At 55.4% G+C, this 23051-nt stretch overlaps 1 protein-coding gene across 10 annotated transcripts; it reads left to right on the top strand.

Moving 5' to 3' along the window:
- The first annotated feature begins 4645 nt into the window (after positions 1-4645).
- On the top strand, positions 4646-22036 carry TOP3B (DNA topoisomerase III beta). 10 transcript variants are annotated; one of them, XM_084994037.1, is made up of 20 exons: positions 4646-4691; positions 6783-6896; positions 8166-8351; positions 9257-9388; positions 10377-10483; positions 11195-11269; positions 12327-12523; positions 12946-13102; positions 13738-13851; positions 14264-14352; positions 15471-15561; positions 16630-16813; positions 16908-17013; positions 17659-17805; positions 17889-18062; positions 19294-19422; positions 19714-19863; positions 20132-20232; positions 20801-21002; positions 21492-22036. In XM_084994037.1, the coding sequence occupies exons 10-20, from the start codon at positions 14283-14285 to the stop codon at positions 21962-21964; spliced, it is 1827 nt and encodes a 608-aa protein (XP_084850163.1). In that variant the 5' UTR covers positions 4646-4691; positions 6783-6896; positions 8166-8351; positions 9257-9388; positions 10377-10483; positions 11195-11269; positions 12327-12523; positions 12946-13102; positions 13738-13851; positions 14264-14282; the 3' UTR covers positions 21965-22036. The 10 variants fall into 10 exon arrangements, 9 of the variants coding, with proteins under 9 accessions (XP_084850163.1, XP_084850166.1, XP_084850160.1 ...); XR_014826082.1 differs by lacking the exon at positions 14264-14352 and having other exon boundaries at positions 16659-16813; positions 19294-19459; XM_084994040.1 differs by lacking the exon at positions 14264-14352 and having other exon boundaries at positions 4646-4948.
- Positions 22037-23051: the final 1015 nt, after the last annotated feature.

Here is a 23051-nt window from a genome sequence, read left to right on the forward strand (position 1 = left end):
TCTGTTTCCTCCACTGTATCCCCAAGGCTTGACAATTGCTAGGTGCTCAGATGAACACTGGATGAATGTGGGACTAAGAGATGATGTGATGGGCAGATGGCGGTGGCCTGGCTAATAAGGTGAGCCTTGCAACGTGCCTTCTGTCATCACCATTGATCTCATGCTGTTGTCTCAGGCTTTGCAGCTTCAGGTAGCTGGCAGTGCTTTTCTCTCCCTGTTCTTGTCTCATTATTCTGTTTTTTTTGTTTGTTTGTTTGCTTTAATGACCGCAGCTGCAGCATATGGACGTTCCTGGGCTGGGGGTCGAATCAGAGCAGCAGTTGTGGCCTATGCCACAGCCATGGCAACACTGCATCCAACCTGCATCTGTGGCCGACCTACGCTGCAGCTTACAGCAACACCGGATCCTTAACCCACTGAGCCAGGCCAGGGATCAGACCTGCATCCTCACAGAGACAATGTTGGGCCTGAACTCGTTGAGCCACTGGGGGAACTCTTCCTTGACCATTATTCTTGTCTGTTTATTCTTGCACATGAAAGCACAATGATTTAGCCGTGTTCCCAAATGACTACTCCAAGTATTATAACCTCAAATTAATACAAAATTATGAAGAATTTAAAGCTACCCTCTTCCTCATTGTATACAGCCATGTGGTTTGCTTTTCTTTTTATCTCACTAGGTGTTTATCAATAAGATATCCTTAGAAATTTTAGGGGAAGTGGGGAGGCAGATTCTTGTGCAGAGAATCCATTTCTGCACTGTGTGTTTACCTGGGTTTTGCTGGAGTCACAGATACACCTGCACACCCTGGTGGCTCTTTAGTTATTCCCTTAGGGCAGAAAGGAATGCAAGGAGGTGCTCGTCTAGGTCACAGGAGATGGTCCCAGGAGCTCTGTCTCCAGAAACCCTAGAACTGTTTGGGTGTCTGTGACTCTTCAAGTTCCAGCCACCTGTGGAGCAGCCCTGGACAAAAGTACTTCCCAGGTGGGGAGAAAGGCCTCAGCACACTGCCCATCAACGTAATGTTCCTTGGTGCAGTTTTTTCTTGTTTTCCAATTAATGGTGTACTACAAATGCCTTTTGTGTGTGTGTGTGTCTTTTTGGGGCCGTACCCACAGCATATGAAGGTTCCCAGGCTAGGGGTCTAATCAGAGCTGTAGTCGCCGGCCTACGCCACAGCCACAGCAATGCAGGATCCGAGCCGCTTCTGTGACCTACACCACAGCTCACTGGATCCTTAACCCACTGAGCGAGGCCAGGGATCGAAACCGCAACCTCATGGTTCCTAGACGGATTCGTTTCTGCTGTGCCACGACAGGAACTCCTTAACAACTTTTTTAGTCCATGAGATTGTGCCTGGAAAATGGAGAAAAGACTTGCATTTTTGGTTGTTTTCTGATTGTCTGAGGATGGCTTTGTTTGAAAATCACTGTTGTACGTGATTCCTGATTAAGGAAAAATATGCTGAGAAAGTAGGAAAAGAATGATAATTTCTTGGTTGTAGGGAAATAATGACTTCCATTATGGAGCCTGCAGCCTAAGAAACTATCTTTTCTCATTTCTGGGGAGTATAGACAAAACTAATGGACAGCAGCAGAAGCCAGAAGGGTGTGAAGTAAAAGCTGAGGCTCATTTTTTTTCAAGCACTATTTATTGAAAAAACTTTCCTTTCTCCTATTGCATTGCCTTGGTGCCTTCATCAAAAGTCGATTGACAGGCGTATATCCTGTCCTTGACTGGGAGCTCTACTATGTTTCATTGGTCTGTGGCTTTCTCCTCAGGCCACAACTGTGCTGTCTGATGCCTGTCTTTTTTTTTTTTTTTTTTTTTTTTTTTTTAGGGCTGCACCCAAGGCACATGGAAGATCCCAGGCTAAGGATCGAATCAGAGCTGCAGCTTCCAGCCTACACCACAGCCACAGCAATGCTGGATCCTCAACCCCACTGAGTGGGGCCAGAGATGGAAACTGTGTCCTCATGAATACCAGTCAGGTTCATTACCACTGAGCCACAATGGGAATGCTGAAAGCAACATTTTATACCAAAAGAAATGTATGATATATTTAAGATACTTAAGGGGGAAAGAATGTGAGCCAAGGATTTTAAGTCCAGCCAAAATGACTTCCAAGTACAAAGGTCAGAGTTGGGAGTTCTCTGGTAATGCAGCAGGTTAAGGATCTAGAGTTGTCACTGCTGTGGCTCTGGTGGCTGCTGTGGCATAGGTTCGATCCTTGGCCCAGGAACTTCTGAGTGCTGTGGGCACAGCCTTAAAATAAAATAAAATAGGTCACATTGAACTGTCATCAATTATGCCATGGTTAGTCATCATGAGGGAAGGCAGAGATGCACATGGAACTGGTATCAGTAAGATGTGAGCAAAAGAAATAGGAAAATGCCAGAATTGATCCATCTTGGTGACATGAAAGAGTAAAATTTACTCAACAGATGTCGCTAGTGTCTAGAGGGGCCAAGGGGTGTGTCCCACTTCCCCTGAGGTCTCGAGCTTGGAGCCACACAGCCTTCGCTGTGATCTCATAGGAATGAGTGATAACTCGTCTCATCCTCAGCTGGAGCCCTGCAGTGTTCGGGATGGCTGTGTTGCCCAACTGGGAGCCAAAGAACCAAGCCAGGCCCCTAAGGGCCAATTGTTGTTCTTGAACACAGAACTTTGGGGACTCGGCTGGTACCAGTTTGGGACATGTTCCCAAGGTGGCTGCTGTTTCCTGTGCAGGATGTGCTGGCCATGTATCCTAGACCCCAGACACCGAGGCCGGTTGGGTCATCACAGACTAGGCCTGGAGCCTGAAGAAATGACAAGAAGGAGAAAGCAGAGAGAAACCCTGTGGCCAGCAGCTGACCTGACCTCTGGGACCCTGCTGCCTAGTTTTGAATCCAGCTCTGCCATTTACACCTGTGTGACCTGTTTCCGTATATGTGATATCAAGATAATGATATTATCTAGTCTCTAGAGTTGTAATGAGAATCAAATGCCTTGAAAATAGAGAAGGGCCCAGGAGTTCCCATCATGGCTCAGTGGAAACAAATCTGACTAGTATCCATGAGGACGTGGGTTCGATCCCTGGTCTCGCTCAATGGCTTAAGGATCCGGCATTGCTGTGAGCTGTGGTGTAGATTTCAGACACAGCGTTGCTATGGCTGTGGCTGTGGCTGGCATCTATAACTCCAATTTGACCCCTACCCTGGGAAACTCCATATGTCACAGGTGCAGCCCTAGAAAGACAAAAAAAAGAAAAGAAAAGAAAAAAAAAAAAAAAACAGAGAAGGGCCCAGCACAAAGTAAGCACAGGGTGATGTTAACTATTAACAGTATCAGGAAAACCAAGGCCCAGCCTGTGTCCAACCAGAAAGAAAGGAGACCCAGGAGCTCAGCCATCACACCCACCACCCCAGCACCTCAGTGAGGGGGGCCTAAGGACTTTTCTCAACCTGACTCATTTGTCCATGTAAGGGGCCCCAGGGTGGCCAGACCGCTGCTCCCCAGGAGGCAAGTGGGGAGGACTCAGCTGCAGAGTGTACAGGCCAACTGCACTTTCTCAGCTTGATGGAGACCCCTGCGTTTCTGGAGCCGACCACTCAGAGCCCCTCCTCTTGTCCAGCCCTCAGGTCCCTCCTCTTGCTCTGCAGAATGAACCCCTGAGCTGGATTAAGTGACAGAGGAGCTCTGGTTTTGCCTCTCTGGCAGCTAATGACACCCGGGACTCGACCTTAGCACTGGCCACCTTCAGTGGGGGCTGCATGGAGACAGACTACAAGGCAGTGATGTGGGGGCCAGGAGGGAGATGGCTCAGGATGGTGGCAGCCAAGGCAAGGAGGCTGGATTGGATCTCAAGTATATTTTGAAGACGGTGATGGATAAGGAGTGTGAGAAAGAGGAATCCGGAATGCCTGCAGCTTGAGCCACCAGGAGGATGGGATTGCCATTTTGGAGATGGAGAACCTGCCAAGGAGGGGGTTTGCAATCAGCAGTTCTGTTTTGAGAGTGAGATCTCATGGTGACAGAATTTTGGGCATTTCCCAATCTTAATTTGGCCATAGAACTTTCCTTTTTCCAGGGCATCTGTCAGGGCTGGTTTCAATAAAGGCAAATTGGGGGAGATGTCTAGGGGAGCAAAGGAAGTGTGTGCACTCTATTATGTAAAATATGTAAAAATAAAGCCATAAAAATTACTTTAAATCTTCCATAATCTTATAGTTCTAACACGAAAGAGACTATTATATTCCAATTCGTTTTCCAGATATGTTTTACATAGATCATTCATTCATTCCACAGATGTTTATAGCATTGAAAGAAGCCTGCTATACACACATCTGTAGTTTTTAGTTTTTAATTATGAACAACATATATGTTTTCACGCTTATCCAGTTTTCATCTTTGTAGATAATTGTCATTATTGCCTCCCCGCGGCCAGGAAGAATGGGGCGGAGGGTTTGGGAACCCCTTGCGGACCGCAGCAGGGCGAAACCAGGGCGGGGTTTGGGAACCCCTGCGGACCCGGAATGCTAGGCTAGAGCCGACTGGAGGATGTGCCCCGGAACGCTTGCGCCTCGGAACCCGCAGACACCGGCGTGCGGCGCCGGAGGGCACGTGGGGGACGACGTCCGCGGCCGGACCCGGAAGCAGGTCGCCGAAGGCCGCGGGGAGGGAGAGGCGGAGCGGGATCCGCGACGCGGTGAGCGGCGGACGGCGGGTGGCGGGCGGCTCGGGAGCGGGTCCAGGCCGGGCTCCGGTTCTCGGCGCCTCCTCCCGCTGGGCGGGGCTGGGAGCGCCCAGAGGGAGCTGGCGCTGCCCCTGAAGCCCCTGTGGACCGAGCCGTCGGTGGGGCCGCGCCGCGGGCGACAGACTCGGGGTTCGCGGTCCAGGCTCCGCTGCTGCCCCCGGCCCAGCTCGGTCTGGAGGGAGCCGGGGCGTGTTTCTCCACGGGGAGTGGTTGGTGCAGAAGAAGGAAGGAGGGAGGGAGAGCACTTTTGTGAACAAATTCGCTGGAATCCAGGCAGTACTTTCTCACAAAGGCCTCATTTTACCTCTTTTGTCCCTCAGCCTTAGAACAGGTCATGGAGTTCCCGTCGTGGCGCAGTGGTTAGCGAATCCGACTAGGAACCATGAGGATGAGGGTTCAATCCCTGGCCTCACTCAGTGGGTTAAGGATTCCGCGTTGCTGTGACTGTGGCCTAGGCCTGTGGCTACAGCTCCGATTAGACCCCTAGTCTGGGAACCTCCATATGCCACGGGTTGGCCCAAAAAAGACAAAAAAAAAGAACAGGTCATGAAAATTCAGCCCAGCCTGGGCTCGGTGGCCAGCGAGTTCTGGGGTCCCTAGAGCCCTGACAAAGGTCACCTGACACTAGTCTGAATTGTTTTCAACCTCCCAGTCTACCCAGTTTCAAAAATTACAACGTAGGCCTTGTAGCATTGCTGGCAAGATAAAATACAGTTGTGTTTTCAGCTATAGCATGGCTGCAGAGGAGGAGCTTAAAGGGTGGTTTGTCCTCCTGACTCCATAGGTGTTTGATAAAGTGACTAAGGCGGGAAACCCTAGGGCTCTAAGTGATAAACAGACCACTGCTAGGCCTCCATTCCCAGGCTAGATCCACTTGTGTGATCCACCTGTGTGTAAGTCACTGGTGGTAAAGGACTTTATCTACAGTGCTTCCAAAAGACACATACCATTGTCTTGTGAGTGGCCAGGGTTATAACAAGTTAACCTCTACTTCCTTTGATTTTCAGCCCTCTAATTATAGCCTTAATTTGGGGTGTTTGCTGTTAATATCCTCTTAGCACTCGCTAATCTCCTTTTATGCAATAGAGGACAAACTTCAGGCTCAGAGCTTTGGCAGGCAACAAAATTGAACTTGAGTTCCTGTTGTGGCTCAGTGGTAACAAACCCAACTAGTATCCATGAGGACTCGGGTTCAATCCCTGACCTCAGCTCAGTGAATTAAGGATCCAGCATTGCTTTGAGCTGCAGTGTAGGTTGTAAACACAACTTGGATCCCTTGTTGCTGTGGCTGTGGCACAGGCCGGTAGCTCTTGCTCTGATTTGAGCCCTTGCCTGGGAACCTACATATGCCTCAAGTGTGGCCCTAAAAAGACGAAAAAACAAAAATGAAATTAAACACGATAGGCCATGTAGGTTACTGGAAAGAATCTAGTTCTGGTTATTGACTACAGGCTTTAAGCTCCTAAGAGGCTATAGAATTTCCCTTTTGTATATATTCAAGCTTTTTCTTAAAGGCAGAACCTTAAGTTAATAATAATATCAGTAAAGCAAAGATGTTAAGATGGTATATAAATGAAATTTTGCAAACCACTGTTTTCAGCTTCTGTTCTCATTGGCTTCCATTTTGAAATTGGAGATATGTCTTCATGGAAAAATAGGGAGGCCTCAAGATTATCAGAGAACATTTGTTGAGAGTGCAGAAATCTTTTTAAGAGGTAGAGCTTGGTGCAGTTGGGGGGCGGGGGGAAAGTACCTGGCTAGAAGTAGAGCAGCATGCATTTCTGCCCCAAACTTTGGAAAATTGCTTCCTCTGAGTCTTAGTTTGCTCCTCTTTAAGATGGTTGTACCTGATCTAAGCCTCACTGGTGACCTACGCCACAGCTTGCAGCAATGCCAGATCCTTAACACACTGAGTGAGGCCAGGGATCCAACCTGCACCCTCACGGACACTATGTCAGGGTCTTAACCTGCTGAGCCACAACGGGAACTCCCCAGTTTTTAAATTTTAAACATGATAAAGTATTTTCATTATTCATTTTGCAGGTAGAATCACTCTTTTATATCTTCAGCGATCATCCATTCAGTAGTATTTGCTCACCATCTACTCCTTGCCATTGGAGTAACACCCCTGTTCTCCTGGAGTTTACTTTTAGAGTGGTAAGTGCTGCAGGGATGCAAGGCATCTCCCCCCGGGGTGCTCTCAGAGGCCAGACAGGTGAGGGCCACAAACTTGAACTCTCGACTGTGCAGTTCCCACTGCGGAGCAGCACAACACGGCCCCCACCCAAGGACCCTGGCAGAACAATTATACCACAATTACTGGCTACACTTGTGATATTACTGCGAGAAAAACTGAGGGGACATCATAGGATAAATCCTTCCTCCTACTCTGGAAGGGATGGGAAACTTGGAAGCCCTCACAGAGCAATCTCCATTTGCCACCACTTTCCACTTCTGGCCTCTGGTGTCTCTGGGCTGGGGAAGGGGAGTCTCTGGATGGTCCTGGGCCTCTGACACTTCCCATAGCAGAACAGAGGCTGGATAAGAACAGCTTTGGTTGTTCATTCATTCAGCAGACATTCAGTGAGTGCTGGTGCATAGATCACAAACCACACACCATCCATGGGGGGGATGCAGCAGCAGTGGTTTTTAGGGAGAGGGCAGGGAGTCAGAGGAAGTAGACCAAGGTGGAAGCAGGAACGACCATGACTCTGGAGGGAGGAGGAGATGTCTGGGATGATGGGAGTGGACACAGATCAGGGCCCTGGGTGATGCCGACAAGTGGGCTGATTGTCAGGTAGGCGAGCCCCTCTGCAGATGGTCTGGCTGTCATTTGAGGCATCTCAACTCTTTTCTCTGAGGTGATTGTGCATGCGTGTGTGTGTGTGTGTGTGTGTGTGTGTGTGTGTCTATCTATTTATTTATTTATTATTTGGCTGTGGCTTGATGTGGGCTGTCAGTTCCCAGACCATGCAGGGATTGAACCCAGGCTTCAGCAGTGGAAGCACTGAATCCTAACCACTAGACCACCAGGGAACTCCCGAGTTTTCTGTTTCTTGCCTCATGTGTTTTTTTGTTTTTTTGTTTTTCTTTCTTTTTAGGGCCACACTTGTGGCATATGGAGGTTCCCAGGCTAGAGGTCTAATTGGAGCTGTTGCCACCGGCCTATACCAGAGCCACAGCAACACAGAATCTGAGCCGCCTCTGTGACCTACACTACGGCTCACAGCAATGCCGGATCCTTAACCCACTGAGCCAGGACAGGGATCGAATCCACAACCTCATGGTTCCTAGTTAGATTCGTTTCCAAAGCGCCACGACGGGAACTCCCTTGCCTCATGTTTGTTTTGTTGTTCAGAATGAATTTGCCTATTAGTGGTGGAAGTTCCAGTTTCAAGTGCTGTTTTCTGCATATTTTCTCTTTAGGAGTCAGCATTGGCAGCAGTAAGGGGCTGCTCTAGGGCAAAATCTGAGCTGCTTGGCTGCTGTTCCCCTGAGAGCAGTGAAGGAGTGAGGCCAGGACCTGGTGGCACTGGGACAGGATGAAGACCGTGCTCATGGTCGCAGAGAAGCCGTCCCTGGCCCAATCCATTGCCAGGATCCTCTCCCGAGGTACGAGGGACTGCTCTGCATGTCATCCCTTTCTTTTCCCAAAAGGTGACCCCTGATCGCTGGAGTAGGTTCTGTTTGGGACGTCAGGCGTGAAGGAAGCCCTTGGTCTCTTAGTCAGTTAGTCCCTGGGCTGCGATTACTGCCTCGATCAGCGCCCCACAGGTGCAGGCATGGCTGGTGGCACGTGACAGTCAGGGTTGTCTGTCACAAGCAACAGAAACCAGCCCTGCTAACTTATGCAGCATGTCCACTGGAAGGACAAAGACACAGCCAGGACCCTGCCTGTGTCGTGGGCCTTGGGAACCAGCCTCTGAACCCACCTCCCCCCACAGCTGCAGCCCATGCCCCTCTTGTCAGTCACATATCACAAGGCTGAGCTGTGGCCCCAGCCCCCACAACCCCAGGACACCCCCTGGCCCCACCCTGGCCCCTTGGTGTTTGGAGGGTGCTGGGGATACAGAGATGCCATACATCTGCCATCACCTCCCCTCAGCCCGGCTGAGGGGGAAGAAGACCCCAGGGCAGCTGGATGAGAAGTCCTGGTCTGAAGGGAAGGGGAGACCCCAGAAGTGCCTGGTCCCCGGAGGCCAAGAAAATTGAGCTGAGGGACCGTCGGGGAGTGAATTCCCAGGGTTCAACAGTTAGGGGGGCTCTGGGGAACTCTGAGTTGGGTTTGAAAGAGGCAGAAATACAGTTCAGAGTGAGCACAGGAATGCAGCAGACAAGCCCAGTGCCTGTGCATGAGCGTCCAAGGGGTGCTTCTGGCCCCCACCCACCAGTACTATGAGCGAACACAGTGCTAGGTGGTGAGCAGTGCCATTTTCCCTGAGGATCCTTATTCATGACTGCCAGGGGGACACCAGCTACAGCTTGCTGGCCTGGCCATCACCCTGCTTCTCTCACAGGAAACATGTCCTCGCACAAAGGGCTGAATGGGACGTGCTCGGTGCACGAATACACAGGGACCTTTGCTGGCCAGCCTGTCCACTTCAAGATGACATCTGTCTGTGGTCACGTGATGACCCTGGACTTTCTGGGTGAGCCCCCACTCCTGCTCACCCTCCATGGCACTGAGCCCGGAAGGTTTGTCCTGAGGCCAACGGATTGAGGAGTGCTGACTTGGGTCCCCATCCCAGAGGTACCCCTCCATCGCTGTGTGCCCTGTATCCTCCTGTGCAGACTGGGGGCAGGGTGCCCACCTCAGTGGTGACCTGGCCCGGGCAGTTATGCAGAAGAGGGTTGCTGCCCCACCATTAGACCCTCGTCCTGCGGTCACTCAGTGGCTGTTACTGGGAGGCCAGCTTCAGTGACTCACTGGGGTGAAATGTAGGGCCCCAGTTGACAAGGGTCTGACCTGGACTTAGACCTTTACCCTGCTGGGGCTGCTTCTTGTGTGTGACGGGCCTGAGGACAGCATCATCACTTCCCAGGACTGTCTGCTGCCCCAGCATAGAGGGAATTGCAGTGCTGAGTGCAGGCCACTTACAGCACAGCCTCGACAGCTCTTTGCTCAGTGACTCCCACCCAGTCATGTGGCCGGGCAGTGGGACCCTGAATTGACCAGCAGCAGCAGCAGGTGGGGAGCCGGGACTTGACCTTGGCTCTGTCTGACCAGTGAGACCTAAGAGGAAGCCTGAGGGCTGGGCAAGTGATCCCTATGCCCCAAACTAGGAAGGAGGGGGTACACCAGACAGGGTCCCAGGGAGACAGATGCTCCCCAGGATCTGCTGAGCACCTGCTAAGTGCCAGCCAAGTGCTGGGTGGGGAGAGGTTACAGAACTTGGTTGCAGGAGGAGCCAGGCATGCATGAGTAGAGTGCATCTCTGGGGCCTGGTGTGGTGCCCCAGCCACAGGGAACGGCCAGGAATGACTGGAGCGGCATCGCTGCTGGGCTGCCCTGCGAGGGGTGTCAGCTCACAGCTCAGGAAGGCAGGCCCCGCTCTGGGAAGATGTTCCCTGAGCACCCCCCTTGACACACTTGAGGTGTCAAGTGTGATTCTAATGTCCTTGTGCCTGCATTTGTAGGGAAGTACAACAAGTGGGACAAGGTGGACCCTGCCGAGCTGTTCAGCCAGGCCCCGACAGAGAAGAAGGAGGCCAACCCCAAGCTGAACATGGTGAAGTTCCTACAAGTGCGTCCTCCCTGACACAGCTGGCCTGGGCACCCTGGTCACCCAACCCCCAGAGCAGGATTCTGCTTTTAAAATAGTTTGGTGGTGGTTTCCTGATTTTAAAACAAATGCACATGTGATGGAAAATTAGGAAATACAAATAGGGGAGTTCCCATTTTGGCTCAGCGGTTAAGAATCCTACATAGTCTTTGTGAGAATGCAGGTTAGATCCCTGACCTCGCTCAGTGGGTTAAGGACCCCGCATTGGTGTGAGCTGTGGTGTAGGTCACAGATGTGGCTCAGATCCCATATTCCTGTTAGGCCAGCAGCTACAGTTCTGATTGGACCCCTAGCCTGGGAATTTCCATGTGCTGTGGGTGTGGCCTTAAAAAGAAAAGAAAAAAGAAAATACACATAAGTAGGGAGAAGAAAAAATTATTTATAATCATACCATCCAAGACAACCACTGTTAATAGTTAATTATCCATTTCAGCCTTTTTTCTATGCAGTTTTGGAGGTTAAGCTCACATGTCATTTGTAACCTTTTTTTTAATCGAAAAAACAATTCTGAAGTGTTTTTTTCCTGAGAGACTAAGCTAGCCCGATAAGCCAGCTCCTCAGCCCATCCCAGGCCCTGCCCTGGACTCCAGCCTCCTGATAGGGTGGAGGGACCGGGGGCGGAGTGGGGGCGGGCAGATACAAGTCCCCGTGTGTGCTGTGTGCTGTGTGCAGGTGGAGGGCAAGGGCTGCGACTATATCGTGCTGTGGCTGGACTGCGACAAGGAGGGCGAGAACATCTGCTTTGAGGTGAGGGCCCTGGGGTTCACACATCCGCTTTCCTGCCACTGTCACGCCATTTCTGGGCCACTGCCACCCTGGGGAGCCAGCACCAACTTAAAGGGAGATTCTGTAAATGCTTTAAGATGCAGGGGCTCTGCCCAGGGGAGGAAGTGTCCCTTCTCCTGCTGGGCACAGGAGCAAGCAGTGGGGCAGGATTTCCTAGATGGAGGGCTGCCTGGAGGAGAGGGTGGTTCTGGCCATGCAGGGGACTTCAGCTAGCGCTGTGACCCCCTTTCACACGCCACCCTCTTCTCACCTCCTGCCTGCTCCATCGTCTGCACCTCCCTGCCCTCCCGCCTCTGCCACCCCCAGTGAGCCCTCCCTCGGGCAGGGGCCCCTCACACTCTGACACCCTAGCTCTCACCGAGGGCCTGGCACTCTCAGGAAACTTGCTCTAGCTGTTCCCAGATACTGTCCCCCACCGCTCGCCCTCCCCTGCAGGGCTGCCCCTCCCCAGGGACCTTGGTGTCTGGAGTGCAGAGTGGTGGCGGCTCATGGGCTTTCTCCCCTCAGAAACGAAGCCACTTCTTCCCCGTGAAGAAGCTGCATGGCCAGGCTCCAGCACCGACTCCCCTCCCACTGCACGGCCTTCACTAATTCTTAGTGAGTCTGGGCCCCAGGACCCCAGGACCCCGCGGTGCCCTTGCTCTAAGCCAACCTGGCCCCCTCTCCTATCCACTGCCTCCTCTTCTTTTTTCTTCTCAGTCCTTCCTCTTGTCTCTGAAAGGTCTCAAGTCCACGCAGCCCTCCCTCCAGAAGGAGGGGAAGTGGTGGAGTGGGTGGCGGTGGAGGCTGAGTCCCCCCATGTCCGTGGCCAGAGCACCTCCTGGTTCGGGGTGGACATGGCCTCTGGCAGGGGGTGTTTGGGGTGGAGGGGTGTTTGGTGGAGGGGAGAGGAAGCTGAGTACAGGAGTTTCTTGGAGACTGGCCTGCTGGGAGGGGCCGCACAGGAGGCTCTGCAAGGGTGGGAGCTGCCAGGCATGCTGGTGAGAAGTTGGGCATTACAGCAGGCCACCTCCCTCAGGTCCTGGATGCAGTGCTGCCTGTCATGAACCAGGCCCATGGCAGCGAGAAGACAGTGTTTCGAGCCCGGTTCAGCTCCATCACGGACACAGACATCTGCAACGCCATGGCCCACTTGGGCGAGCCCGACCACAACGAGGCGCTCTCGGTGGATGCGCGGCAGGAGCTGGACCTGCGCATTGGCTGTGCCTTCACCAGGTGCGCCCGGCCACTGCCCTGGCCAATCCCGGGCTGCACCCTCGGCCTTATTGGCCTTGGGAGGTGGCGCATTTTCAGTTCCCTGAGGAAATAGTCTCTAGCTGAGGCAGATGACAGATGCCCCCCTCTCCCTGACAAGTATAGTGGGTGGGTCTTGAGGGGGTGAGGGGCCTGGAGTGAGATCAGAGGGCTTCCTGCTTCTGGAAGGTCAGAGCCTCTACTCTTTCCTGCCTTCCTGTCAGCGCACATGTAGCTCACTCCACCCACCCACACCTTCTCTACCCCTATGCCGGGTGGGTCCTTTTACCCCACCTCCTGAGCAATGAGCAGCTGCTTTGGGCCTCCTTCCGCACTGCCAGCCAGCCCCCTGCCTGCCTCCCATGGTGCTTGAGGGGACACATGTCCACCCCCCATCCCCATAGGTTCCAGACCAAATACTTCCAGGGGAAATATGGCGACCTGGACAGCTCGCTCATCTCCTTCGGGCCGTGCCAGACCCCCACCTTGGGCTTCTGTGTGGAGAGACACGATAAGATCCAGTCCTTCAAACCAGAGACCTACTGGGTGCTGCAGGCCAAGGTTGGCTTCCCTGTGGCTTCACATTGGGGCTCTCCAAGCTTGGGTGTGGACTCTGAGCATCTCCGTCATCGTTGTCATAGTCCTCAGGCTAAGGGCACAGGTGTTTGCAGCTGACTGAGCAGGCCATGTCATGGGTGCCAGGGACAGGCCCCAGCCTTCATGAAGGTGGCAAGACAAGGCTGGACCTGGATGCTTGGGCAGTGTGGGATGAGGTCACCCACCGGGGCTACAGCTGGGAGGTCAGATCCAAGGACTGACTGGACTTAGGGTAACGGGGCGCTGACTTTCAAACTTCTAAAAAGTATTAGAACTCCTTCTCCAAATAGAATGGAGGCTTCTTATAAGATTTAGAACATATTACAGACCTGCTTCAGTCAGCATGGGGTTGGGGGGCTCCTGGGTGGGGCCACACCTAGTGTGGTGGGGGGTGGCGGGGAAGTTAGGGGTAGAGCAGGGATGGCACGAGATGTGGGGGCTCCAATGCTCCCTAAGGACACCTCAGCCTCAGCTTTAGGATCCCCTCATGAGCCAGTCTGCCTGGTCTCAGCTGGGAGGCCTCAAACTGTGCCTGTACCTGAACAGGGCTGGGTGCCGCCCTGACTCACCTGGAACCTCTCTGTTCTCCCATCCTGCAGGTGAACACTGACCAAGACAGGTCTCTCCTTCTGGACTGGGACCGAGTGCGTGTGTTCGACCGGGAAATCGCACAGATGTTTCTGAACATGACCAAGCCAGAGAAGGAGGCCCAGGTGGGCCTGCCGCCCAGTCTGTCCCACTGCCTGAGGGAGGGCAGCTTGAAAGCTTCTGCCCACTTAGGCTGATATCTTTCTCTGCCTTTCTGGAGCCCAGATTCCTTTTAGAGAGAAGAGCAGTTACTCGTATATATGCTCCCACTGGGATACTTTGGTCCAGGCAGAAGCTGCAGTGTCCATGCCCACTCTGACCAGGCGCCCCCACCCCACCAGGCCCTCCACGCTCCCCTTTCCTTGTGCCCGTGGTGCTACGTGGGTTTGGGTAGATTCCACCCAAGTGTCCCTTGCCAGTGATACATCAAGCTAAGAACTAGCAGTCCCTTCAGGAACCCACCCAGGTCAGCGGCTAGTGCTGGTGACTCTGCATTATCAGCTTTCATGGCTTTGATGTGCTGCTTTTCTTACCCAGGGCTTCACAAGTTGGAAGCATGCACTGCGTGGCTGTTAGGAAGAGGGTGGTGGCATCCAGCAAGGGGCTGGCCACATGGATAAGGGCAGGTCTGTGACCACCTCAGCTTATGCCCTGCAGCGTGATGGCTGCCCTAGTCACTGAGGCCCAGCCCGGCCTCCTCTATTCGCCTTCTCATCCTTCCAGAGCCTTCCTGAATGCCCTCTTGCCCACCATGCAATGACTCCAGCTCCAGGTCTTCTCCTAAAGCTGCCCTATGCTTCTACCCTCAATAGCCATCATGTCCACACACAGGGCTGGAGCGTTAGCCCTGAGTTTGGGATTCAGAGGGCACAGTCTTGCCAGGTCCGTGTGGGGTTGGTATGGGTGCAGCGTGGCAGCAGAGAGGATAGAAGTCCCTCTGACAGCTGTTCAGCCCAGGGGCTGACCATGGTAGCCCACCACTATTTTCCTTTAAGTACATGGTGTGGACAAAAGTTCCAAAATTGTTACCCACCTTTAAAAGTTAGGAGATTTCATGTAAACCAGTTTCCAGCTCCTGACAGATCACAAGGTGTAGCAACACTAGTGGTGCAATGAGGGGCAAGCGGCTGGCTGCCTTGTGACAGGCCCTCACCCTGTGGCCCCCTGCCCACCCACCACCACCCCGCTGCTGCCTGGCAGATGCTGGCACCATCCACCCCTTCTGACTCCCCATTCCTCCAGGTTTTCTCTTTCCCTAGAAGATTCGCTAGAAAAGACTTTTCTGGAGTTCCCGTCGTGGCGCAGTGGTTAACGAATCTGACTAGGAACCATGAGGTTGCGGGTTCGGTCCCTGCCCTTGCTCAGTGGGTTAACGATCCGGCATTGCCGTGAGCTGTGGTGTAGGTTGCAGACGCGGCTCGGATCCCGCGTTGCTGTGCCTCTGGCGTAGGCCGGTGGCTACAGCTCTGATTCAACCCCTAGCCTGGGAACCTCCATATGCCGCGGGAGCGGCCCAAGAAATAGCAACAACAACAAAAGACAAAAAGACAAAAAAAAAAAAAAAAAAAGAAAAGACTTTTCTTTTTTCCCTTTCTGGGCCTGACCAGATAGTCCCTCAAGTCTTGAAACCACTGTGACAGTGAATTGGGAAAGGAAGGAGGTCACACGGAAGAGATCAGACCCTTGGCCGCACGTCCTGATCCTGTGCTGGCCACCTCCACCCCTGGATCTGTTCTTTCTCCAGGTGGAGGCCACAAGCAAGAAAGAGAAGACCAAGCAGAGGCCACTGGCCCTGAACACTGTGGAGATGCTGCGTGTGGCCAGCTCTGCTCTGGGTGAGTGTGCACCTTGCTCCAAAGCCCCAGGAGATGTCTTGGGGAGGCACATCATGACCTTATTCAGCTCTGCCCACCGGTGCGGGAAGGCACCCCCTCGACCCGTGCCAGCATGCCCTCCACCAGTGCCAGCACACCCTCCGTGCAGTGTGAGCTGAGGCTTAGAGGGAATCTGAGCCTCATGCAGATTTCCTTTCTCTTAAATTCCAGAGCAGAAACAAGTAACAAACAGGAGGGAGGATTCTGTTTGTAGTGTTGGTTAACACTCAACGGAGTCTTTGAACTTGCGGGGGAAATGCAGACCATTTCATGTCACTAAACATTGAGCAGCTGCCAGGCCCTTGTGTGTCCCTGGCTCGGTGCTGTCCCCTCAGAGGCATTAAACTGTGGGGTTTCAGCTCCAAATTAAAGACTGGCCAAGTCCCAGCTGGGCCACTTCTTTCTTTGTCCTGGAGCCTTGGTTTCCTCATGAGAAAGTAGAGCGACCGTAGGCCCCATCTCTCTGGGTTGTTGTGAGGATTACAAGATGTGAAACAGGCCATTTTAACAATAGCAGTTTGTCGCGCTGGCTGCTCCCTGGAGCAGGGAGGGCCAGGTGTGGGAGGCCCATCTCCCCCTCAGGACAGGTGTGACAGGTGTGATGTGGCCACTCTGAGCCCTGTGTGCACAGCATGGAGGGAGTTGTGCTGGGCGCTTGGTCTCCCAACTGTCAGTCTTCAGGCATTCATGCCCTTCACTGGCCTTAGGAGGCCATAGGCACTGTCCTCAGAGCAGCACCTCCAGGGATCCTCAGGAGACAACAGTGACCTTGAATGTCGCTAGTGGAGGCTAGCCTCTGTGGGTTGGGGCAGGAGACGAGCCCTCCGTCAGTGGCTCTGGGGGCTGTGATCACAGAAATACCAGGCCTCAGAACAGAGGCATGTGTGGGCTCTGCTGTCCCAGCGGGACCTGGGCTGAGGGTGTGGCCCAGGCAGAGTGTGAGAGGGTGCTATACGGCTGTCAACATCTTGAGGGTGACAGGGGCGTCCCCGCCCTGCTTGGGGAACCTGGCGCCCCCTGCCCTCCCAGGACCCTGAGCGCGCCTCCACCACCGGCAGGCATGGGGCCGCAGCACGCCATGCAGACCGCCGAGCGGCTCTACACACAGGGTTACATCAGCTACCCGCGCACCGAGACCACCCACTACCCCGAGAGCTTCGACCTGAAGGGGCCGCTGCGGCAGCAGGCCAACCACCCCTACTGGGCTGACACGGTGAGGCCCCGGCCCCTCGGGCCAAGTCCAGGACAGGCGGCTGCTCCCTCTGCATGCGACCCCAGACTCACTCTGCTGCGCATTCTGCCCTCAGGTGAAGCAGTTGTTAGCTGAGGGTATCAACCGCCCGCGGAAAGGCCACGACGCCGGCGACCATCCTCCCATCACCCCCATGAGGTCCGCCACTGAGGCTGAGCTAGGTATGTGGGCGCCGCCGACGATCGCACCTTCGTACATGTGCACACATCCACCCACGCACACCTGCACAGTGTCCGAGCTCCCAAGGGGGTAGGGTGAGGAGCCCCGGTGGTGGCAGCTTTGGATGGGTCAGGCCCCATCAGCAGTGTGGCCCCCACCTACCCAGCCATGGCCAAGAGGCCACCCGAAAGCTGTGTTCTGTCACACCAAGTATGTGACCCAGGTGCGGGCACTGCTACAGGAGGCCCTGGAGCAGAAGGCCAGACAGGAGACCACAGATGGAGTAGAGTGACACCAGGGCAGAGTGACAGGTTCAACTGCAAGGCACCCCTACTTGCCACCCACACCAGGAGCGAGCAGGGAGATGGGAGGCCCTGTATGTAGCCCCATCTGATGCAATGGCAGCAGGTCACTTACAGGGCCAGGCCAGGCTCTGAAAAGCAGCCCTACCTGGAAGGGCTGGGAGTGGGTGGGGGGCCTGCAGGTGCCACCAAGACCAGGGAGACACTCGCATTCCTTCCTCTGTGCCCCTTCCCCCTTCTCGGGCTCTGGAGCAGCCTGGCTCTGGCATCCCAGCCCTGCTGCTGGGCCCTGAGTGCAGGGCTGCTGGAGCCTGAGCCCGAGCACCAAGTAGGCAGCTGTTGCAGGGGGCGAGGCCTGGCGGCTGTACGAGTATATCACCAGGCACTTCATCGCCACGGTCAGCCACGACTGCAGGTACCTGCAGAGCACCATCTCCTTCCGGATTGGGCCTGAGCGCTTCACCTGCACGGGCAAGACTGTCATCTCGCCCGGTAAGTGCAGTGGGACAGGTGCCTCTCCTCACCCCGTGGACACACAGACACGGGCCCTGACTGACAGCACCCCATCTCCTCAGGCTTCACAGAGATTATGCCCTGGCAGAGCGTGCCCCTGGAGGAGAGCCTACCCACCTGCCAGAAGGGCGACACTTTTGCCGTGGGCGAGGTCAAGATGCTGGAGAAGCAAACCAGCCCGCCCGACTACCTGACGGAGGCCGAGCTCATCACGCTCATGGAGAAGCACGGCATCGGTTGGTCTGGGCCCAGGCTCCCAACCCAGGATGGGGGCCCCATGTGTAGCCACCTGAGTGGGGCAGGGCGGCCTCCTCTTCTCAGCCTCCACCTGAGATCTGGCCCTGCTGCAGAGTTGCCCCCTTGGGCTCTGCTACGACCCAGGGCTGCCTTGGCCCAAGGTGCCTGTGATTCCCCTGTGGGATCAAGTCCACACGGATGACAGTAAAGCCACATTTCCACAGCACCACTCCCTGGCCAACCCGGCACCTTGAAGCTCCACATGAGAATGGGCATCCTGGGGGAGCTCATGGTCTCAGAGATGGGGTCGCCAATGCATGCTTCGAGAGGTCCTGCCCATACCCTGATGCGCTGCTCCAGTGACCAGGCCCCTCATGGTTGACAGGCTCTGGAGGACAGTGGGACAGCCAGGTCAGGCACTGGGCTCTGCTGCGTCACCCACCGTCCTCAGGTGCCCGCCAAGGAGCCTCTCACTGGAGCCTGGCATCCTGGTGACAGCGGTGGCCAAGTCGGGAGAGCTAGGCCTGCTTCTTCCAGGGGCCTGGGTGCTGGTGTTCTCAGCCTACATGGGTATGGGTGCCACTCCCCGGTATCCTCTGTCCTTTTTGACTGGCCATCCGTGGCTTCTTGTAGCCACATGCTAGATAGTGTCACAGACCCCATGACCAAAGCAAGTTTGCAACAGTGAAGAGAGATCCTGTGACCTACTGGCCAGGACAGTGGTCAAAGGTGGGACTATGGCCCAAATGCAGTGGGTACAGCAGGGAGTGTGCAGTGGGCCTCGGAGCTGCACAGGGCTCAGACCCCAAGCCCATGTGGTGCCGCCAGCCATGGACCTTGGGCTCCTGGGCCTCTGAGCACCCACCGTTCAGGAGGCTCCAGGCACAGGAGCAGGGAAGGCAACACCTGGCTGTGCTAGGTGACCTTGGCACCCAGGGGAGGTGTGCCCCACACCGGGGGCTGGGGTTCTGGAAAGGTACAAATGCCACAGGCGGCAAAGAGAGGCCAAGGTCACATTCAGCAGATGTGAGGGCTGGGCAGACAAGCTTGGGAACTTGGCAGAGCTCCTTAATCTCCCTGAGCCTCTAGGAGCATTGTTGTCGGGTCCACAAGAGGTAGTCCAGGAAAGGCCTACAGCCTGGCATCCGAGGCTGGCTGAGAACCAGGGCCTGCATGGCAAGCAGGCCTAAAGGTGGAGCCCAGTCCAACGGGGTCTTGCTCTGGTCACAGGGACAGACGCCAGCATCCCCGTGCACATCAACAACATCTGCCAGCGCAACTACGTGGTCGTGGAGAGTGGGCGCCGGCTCAAGCCCACCAACCTCGGCATCGTCCTGGTGCATGGCTACTATAAGATTGGTCAGTCCAGCTGCCTGGGCACCACCTCTGACGGGCAGTGAGTGCAGTGAGCATCCAGCAGGGCTGAGTGACATGTGCGAGGGTCCGAATGCAGGGCTATGGGACTCTTCTCTGCAGACCACCTCCCGCTCAGGCCTGCATCCTTGCTGCGGTGCTTCCATCTGTCCTAGAGGCCCTAGGGAAAGGGAGGAGAGTGGACCCTCACACAAGAAGCCTCCCACTGCAACACTGTCCTGGTGGGGGCTGCCCTGGCCCACAGGCGTGGAGCTTACAGCATGTCCCTGCTTGCAGACGCAGAGCTGGTGCTCCCCACCATCCGCAGCGCAGTGGAGAAGCAGCTGAACCTGATTGCCCAGGGCAAGGCCGACTACCGCCAGGTCCTGGGCCACACCTTGGACATCTTCAAGAGGAAGTTCCACTACTTCGTGGACTCCATTGCTGGTAAGGCCCACCTCTTCCCTGCCTTCACCAGACAGCCGCACTCAGAGCCGCCACCTCTGGCAGTGAGACTGCATCCAGGCTCCGTGGAGGTTACAGTAGGGGCGTCACAGGAACATGCAGCACACGGGGCACATTTGACACGAGGCTGGGGATGGGTGCACACTTGAATGCTTGGCTACAGTGGCTGCTCTCCAGCCCACCATGTATACGACCTGTCAGGGAGATAGGCGGCCTGAGGCCTGTGTGACCCCTATACTCTCTCATTCAGGCATGGATGAGCTGATGGAGGTGTCCTTCTCACCCCTGGCAGCCACAGGCAAGCCCCTCTCCCGCTGTGGGAAATGCCACCGGTTCATGAAGTACATCCAGGTAGGAGGGTGAAGGGCTCTGACAGGTGGGGACACCTGTGCACAGATGAGGCCGTCTGGTCACCCCTGTAGGCCTTGCTCCAGCTGTGGCCACACAGAATGACTCAGAGGCCTGGGCAGCCATCTCCCACTGTTGCCTCCAGACCCTAGCAGCATGTGGGCTCTTAGGCCCCTGAAACTCGTGTCCTCCATTTTCTCTGGACAGCACGTTCCCTGCTTTCCTGGGTACTAACACACAGGCAGGGGTTGACACTGGCTGTATATGTATGTGTGTAACTGTGTGTGTGCCTCTGTGTTGAGGGGGGAGCTATGTATGTGTGTATGTGGAGCAAGTGTCCTGAGACTCAGTGACTCGGGATTCTCCCCTGAGAGGTCCTGGCAGCATCACATACTACACGTTACCTACTGTGCATCGAGCGTGGTAGACATGTATGGCGGGCTTATGTGCACTTACACGTTACGTGTCACATGTTACTTGTTCTGTGTCTTGTATTATGGGAGAATGAAGGCAGGTGGGAGGGTTGAGGGGGGCCTTAGCAACCCTGTGCCCTCCCTACCCCCTGCCACAGGCCAAGCCAAGCCGTCTGCACTGTTCCCACTGTGATGAGACCTACACGCTGCCCCAGAATGGCACCATTAAGCTCTACAAGGAGCTCCGGTGCCCGCTTGATGACTTCGAGCTAGTCCTGTGGTCATCGGGCTCACGGGGCAAGAGCTACCCGCTGTGCCCCTACTGCTCCAACCACCCACCCTTCCGAGACATGAAGAAAGGTAAGCTGTGCCCTCCCAAGCCGGGGCATCTGTGGTCTCCCCTTGGTACCAGCCTGTTTGCACCCCATTGGACTCCTGGGCCTGGATGTGCCAGAATGTGTGCCTGACTGCTGCCCTCTGCCTTATCATGATTGGATGGTTGACTGTAGTCAGCACACCGGGGATTGGGCAGTGGGCATGCTGTGCCCCTCCTGGGCTGGGGCAAGTGAGAAGGTGTAGCAGGTGGGGCCCCTCAGTTACCACCACACTTCCAGGACAATTGAGCGGCCCATGGGCCAAAGGGAGCAAAGTGAAGGGGGCAGGCAGATCCAGTGAGGCCATCTAGAGTGCCTTCCGGACTTGGTTTTAGCCCCAGAGCAGGGGGACCTCAGAAGTCAGAGAGGATTTAGAGAACAAAGCCAGGGCTGGTGTGCACAGGGCCAAGGGTCAGGGTGGAGGTGCTGAGGGTGGCAGGCAGGTGTGCATCTCGCTCCCCTCCCCCACCACCAGGCACCGGCTGCAATGAGTGCACGCACCCCACCTGCCAGCACTCGCTGAACATGCTGGGCATCGGCCAATGTGTGGAGTGTGAGAGTGGCGTGCTGGTGCTTGACCCCACATCGGGCCCCAAGTGGCGGGTGGCCTGCAACAGATGCAACGTTGTGGCGCACTGCTTTGAGAACGCCCACCGTGTACGCGTGTCCTCCGACACCTGCAGCACCTGTGAGGCTGCCCTGCTTGATGTCGACTTCAACAAGGCCAAGTCCCCGCTACCAGGAGATGCCACACAGCACATAGGCTGCGTCTTCTGCGACCCCATCTTCCAGGAGCTGGTGGAGCTGAAGCATGCAGCCTCCTGCCACCCTATGCACCGTGGGCCCGGGAGGAGGCAGGGCCGGGGCCGGGGCCGGAGGCCAGCGGGGAAGCCTGGTGCCAGGCGGCCCAAGGACAAGATGTCAGCCCTGGCTGCCTACTTTGTGTGATGGCCCCACCTAGGCTGTGCACGGTGTCCTCTGGGCCATGAAAATCATTAAACGTGTTCTGTCTTCTCCAGAGCAAGCAGCTCGGGGCCTTTCCTGGTGTCTGACAGTTATATCTGTCTCCTGCTGGCCCTCCTGCCCCATCCCCTCTCCTCTCCCTCGTTCTGTACATGCCCCCTAAGTGTCCACTCTGTCCACTTCTCGCAGGGAGCCCACCCTTCAGGGAAACCTGGAAGCATACCCAGCCTGAGGCCTCCATTGTGTTTGTGTACATGTGGGAGTGGCCCTGGCACCTGTCACCCCTGCATGTGTCCAAGGCAGGAGGAGGCAGCCAGAAGTCCTCCCTGGATGTTAGCCCTCATTCCCCCCACTGCTTGGGGTCAGACCCCTGCTTTCCTCTTGGCATCTCTGGGTGGCACCCTAGGGCCCATTCCCATTCTTATTCTCAAACTCCCATCCACTGAGAGAGGTTGGCCAGTGGCTTACATAAGGGAGCCATGGCGCCCATGAAGGCTCTCTGGTGCCAGCTGTAGAAGATCCCTCACCAGCCGCACCACCACCCTGTGGGCCACCAGCCACCTGCCCCCTTCCCAAGTCCTCATCCTATCTCCGCTCCTCCCAGGGGCACCCACATTGAGCCACCACATGCCCACCACACATGAGGACTTCCCCCCCTGCCCAGGCTCCACTGCCTCTCCAAGCCTGTGCCAGGGGCAGATCAGAGACCTGCTGCCCACAGGCGGGCTCCCCGTCTTGGTCAGAGATTCACTCACACCTGAGGCTGGGACTCAGGCCGGGTGGGCTGGGTGATGTGGGGAGGCTGCTCTCCTGAGAGCTGATGGAACAGAGATGGGAGAGGCGGATAGGAGCCATACCACCATCCACCACCACCGTGTCCTTGGGCCACCTCCTGCCAGCTCCCAGCCTCAGGGAATCAGTACTCCAGAGAGTCCAAGATGGGCCCCGCAGGTTACATCAGCATTCAGGGGTTTCACATGTGGGAGGTCCTGCCTTATGACCAACTGGCCAGCACTGTGGTTCTCAAACTTCCTCCCCACAGGTGGTCCCAGGCACAGTTTGAGAAATGCTG

This window comes from Sus scrofa, chromosome 14, assembly GCF_054392235.1.
Source record: "Sus scrofa isolate SSC_HxYL_T2T_F1_AM1 chromosome 14, Sscrofa_HxYL_maternal_Yorkshire_Landrace_v2.0, whole genome shotgun sequence".
NCBI classification, from domain to species: domain Eukaryota; kingdom Metazoa; phylum Chordata; class Mammalia; order Artiodactyla; family Suidae; genus Sus; species Sus scrofa.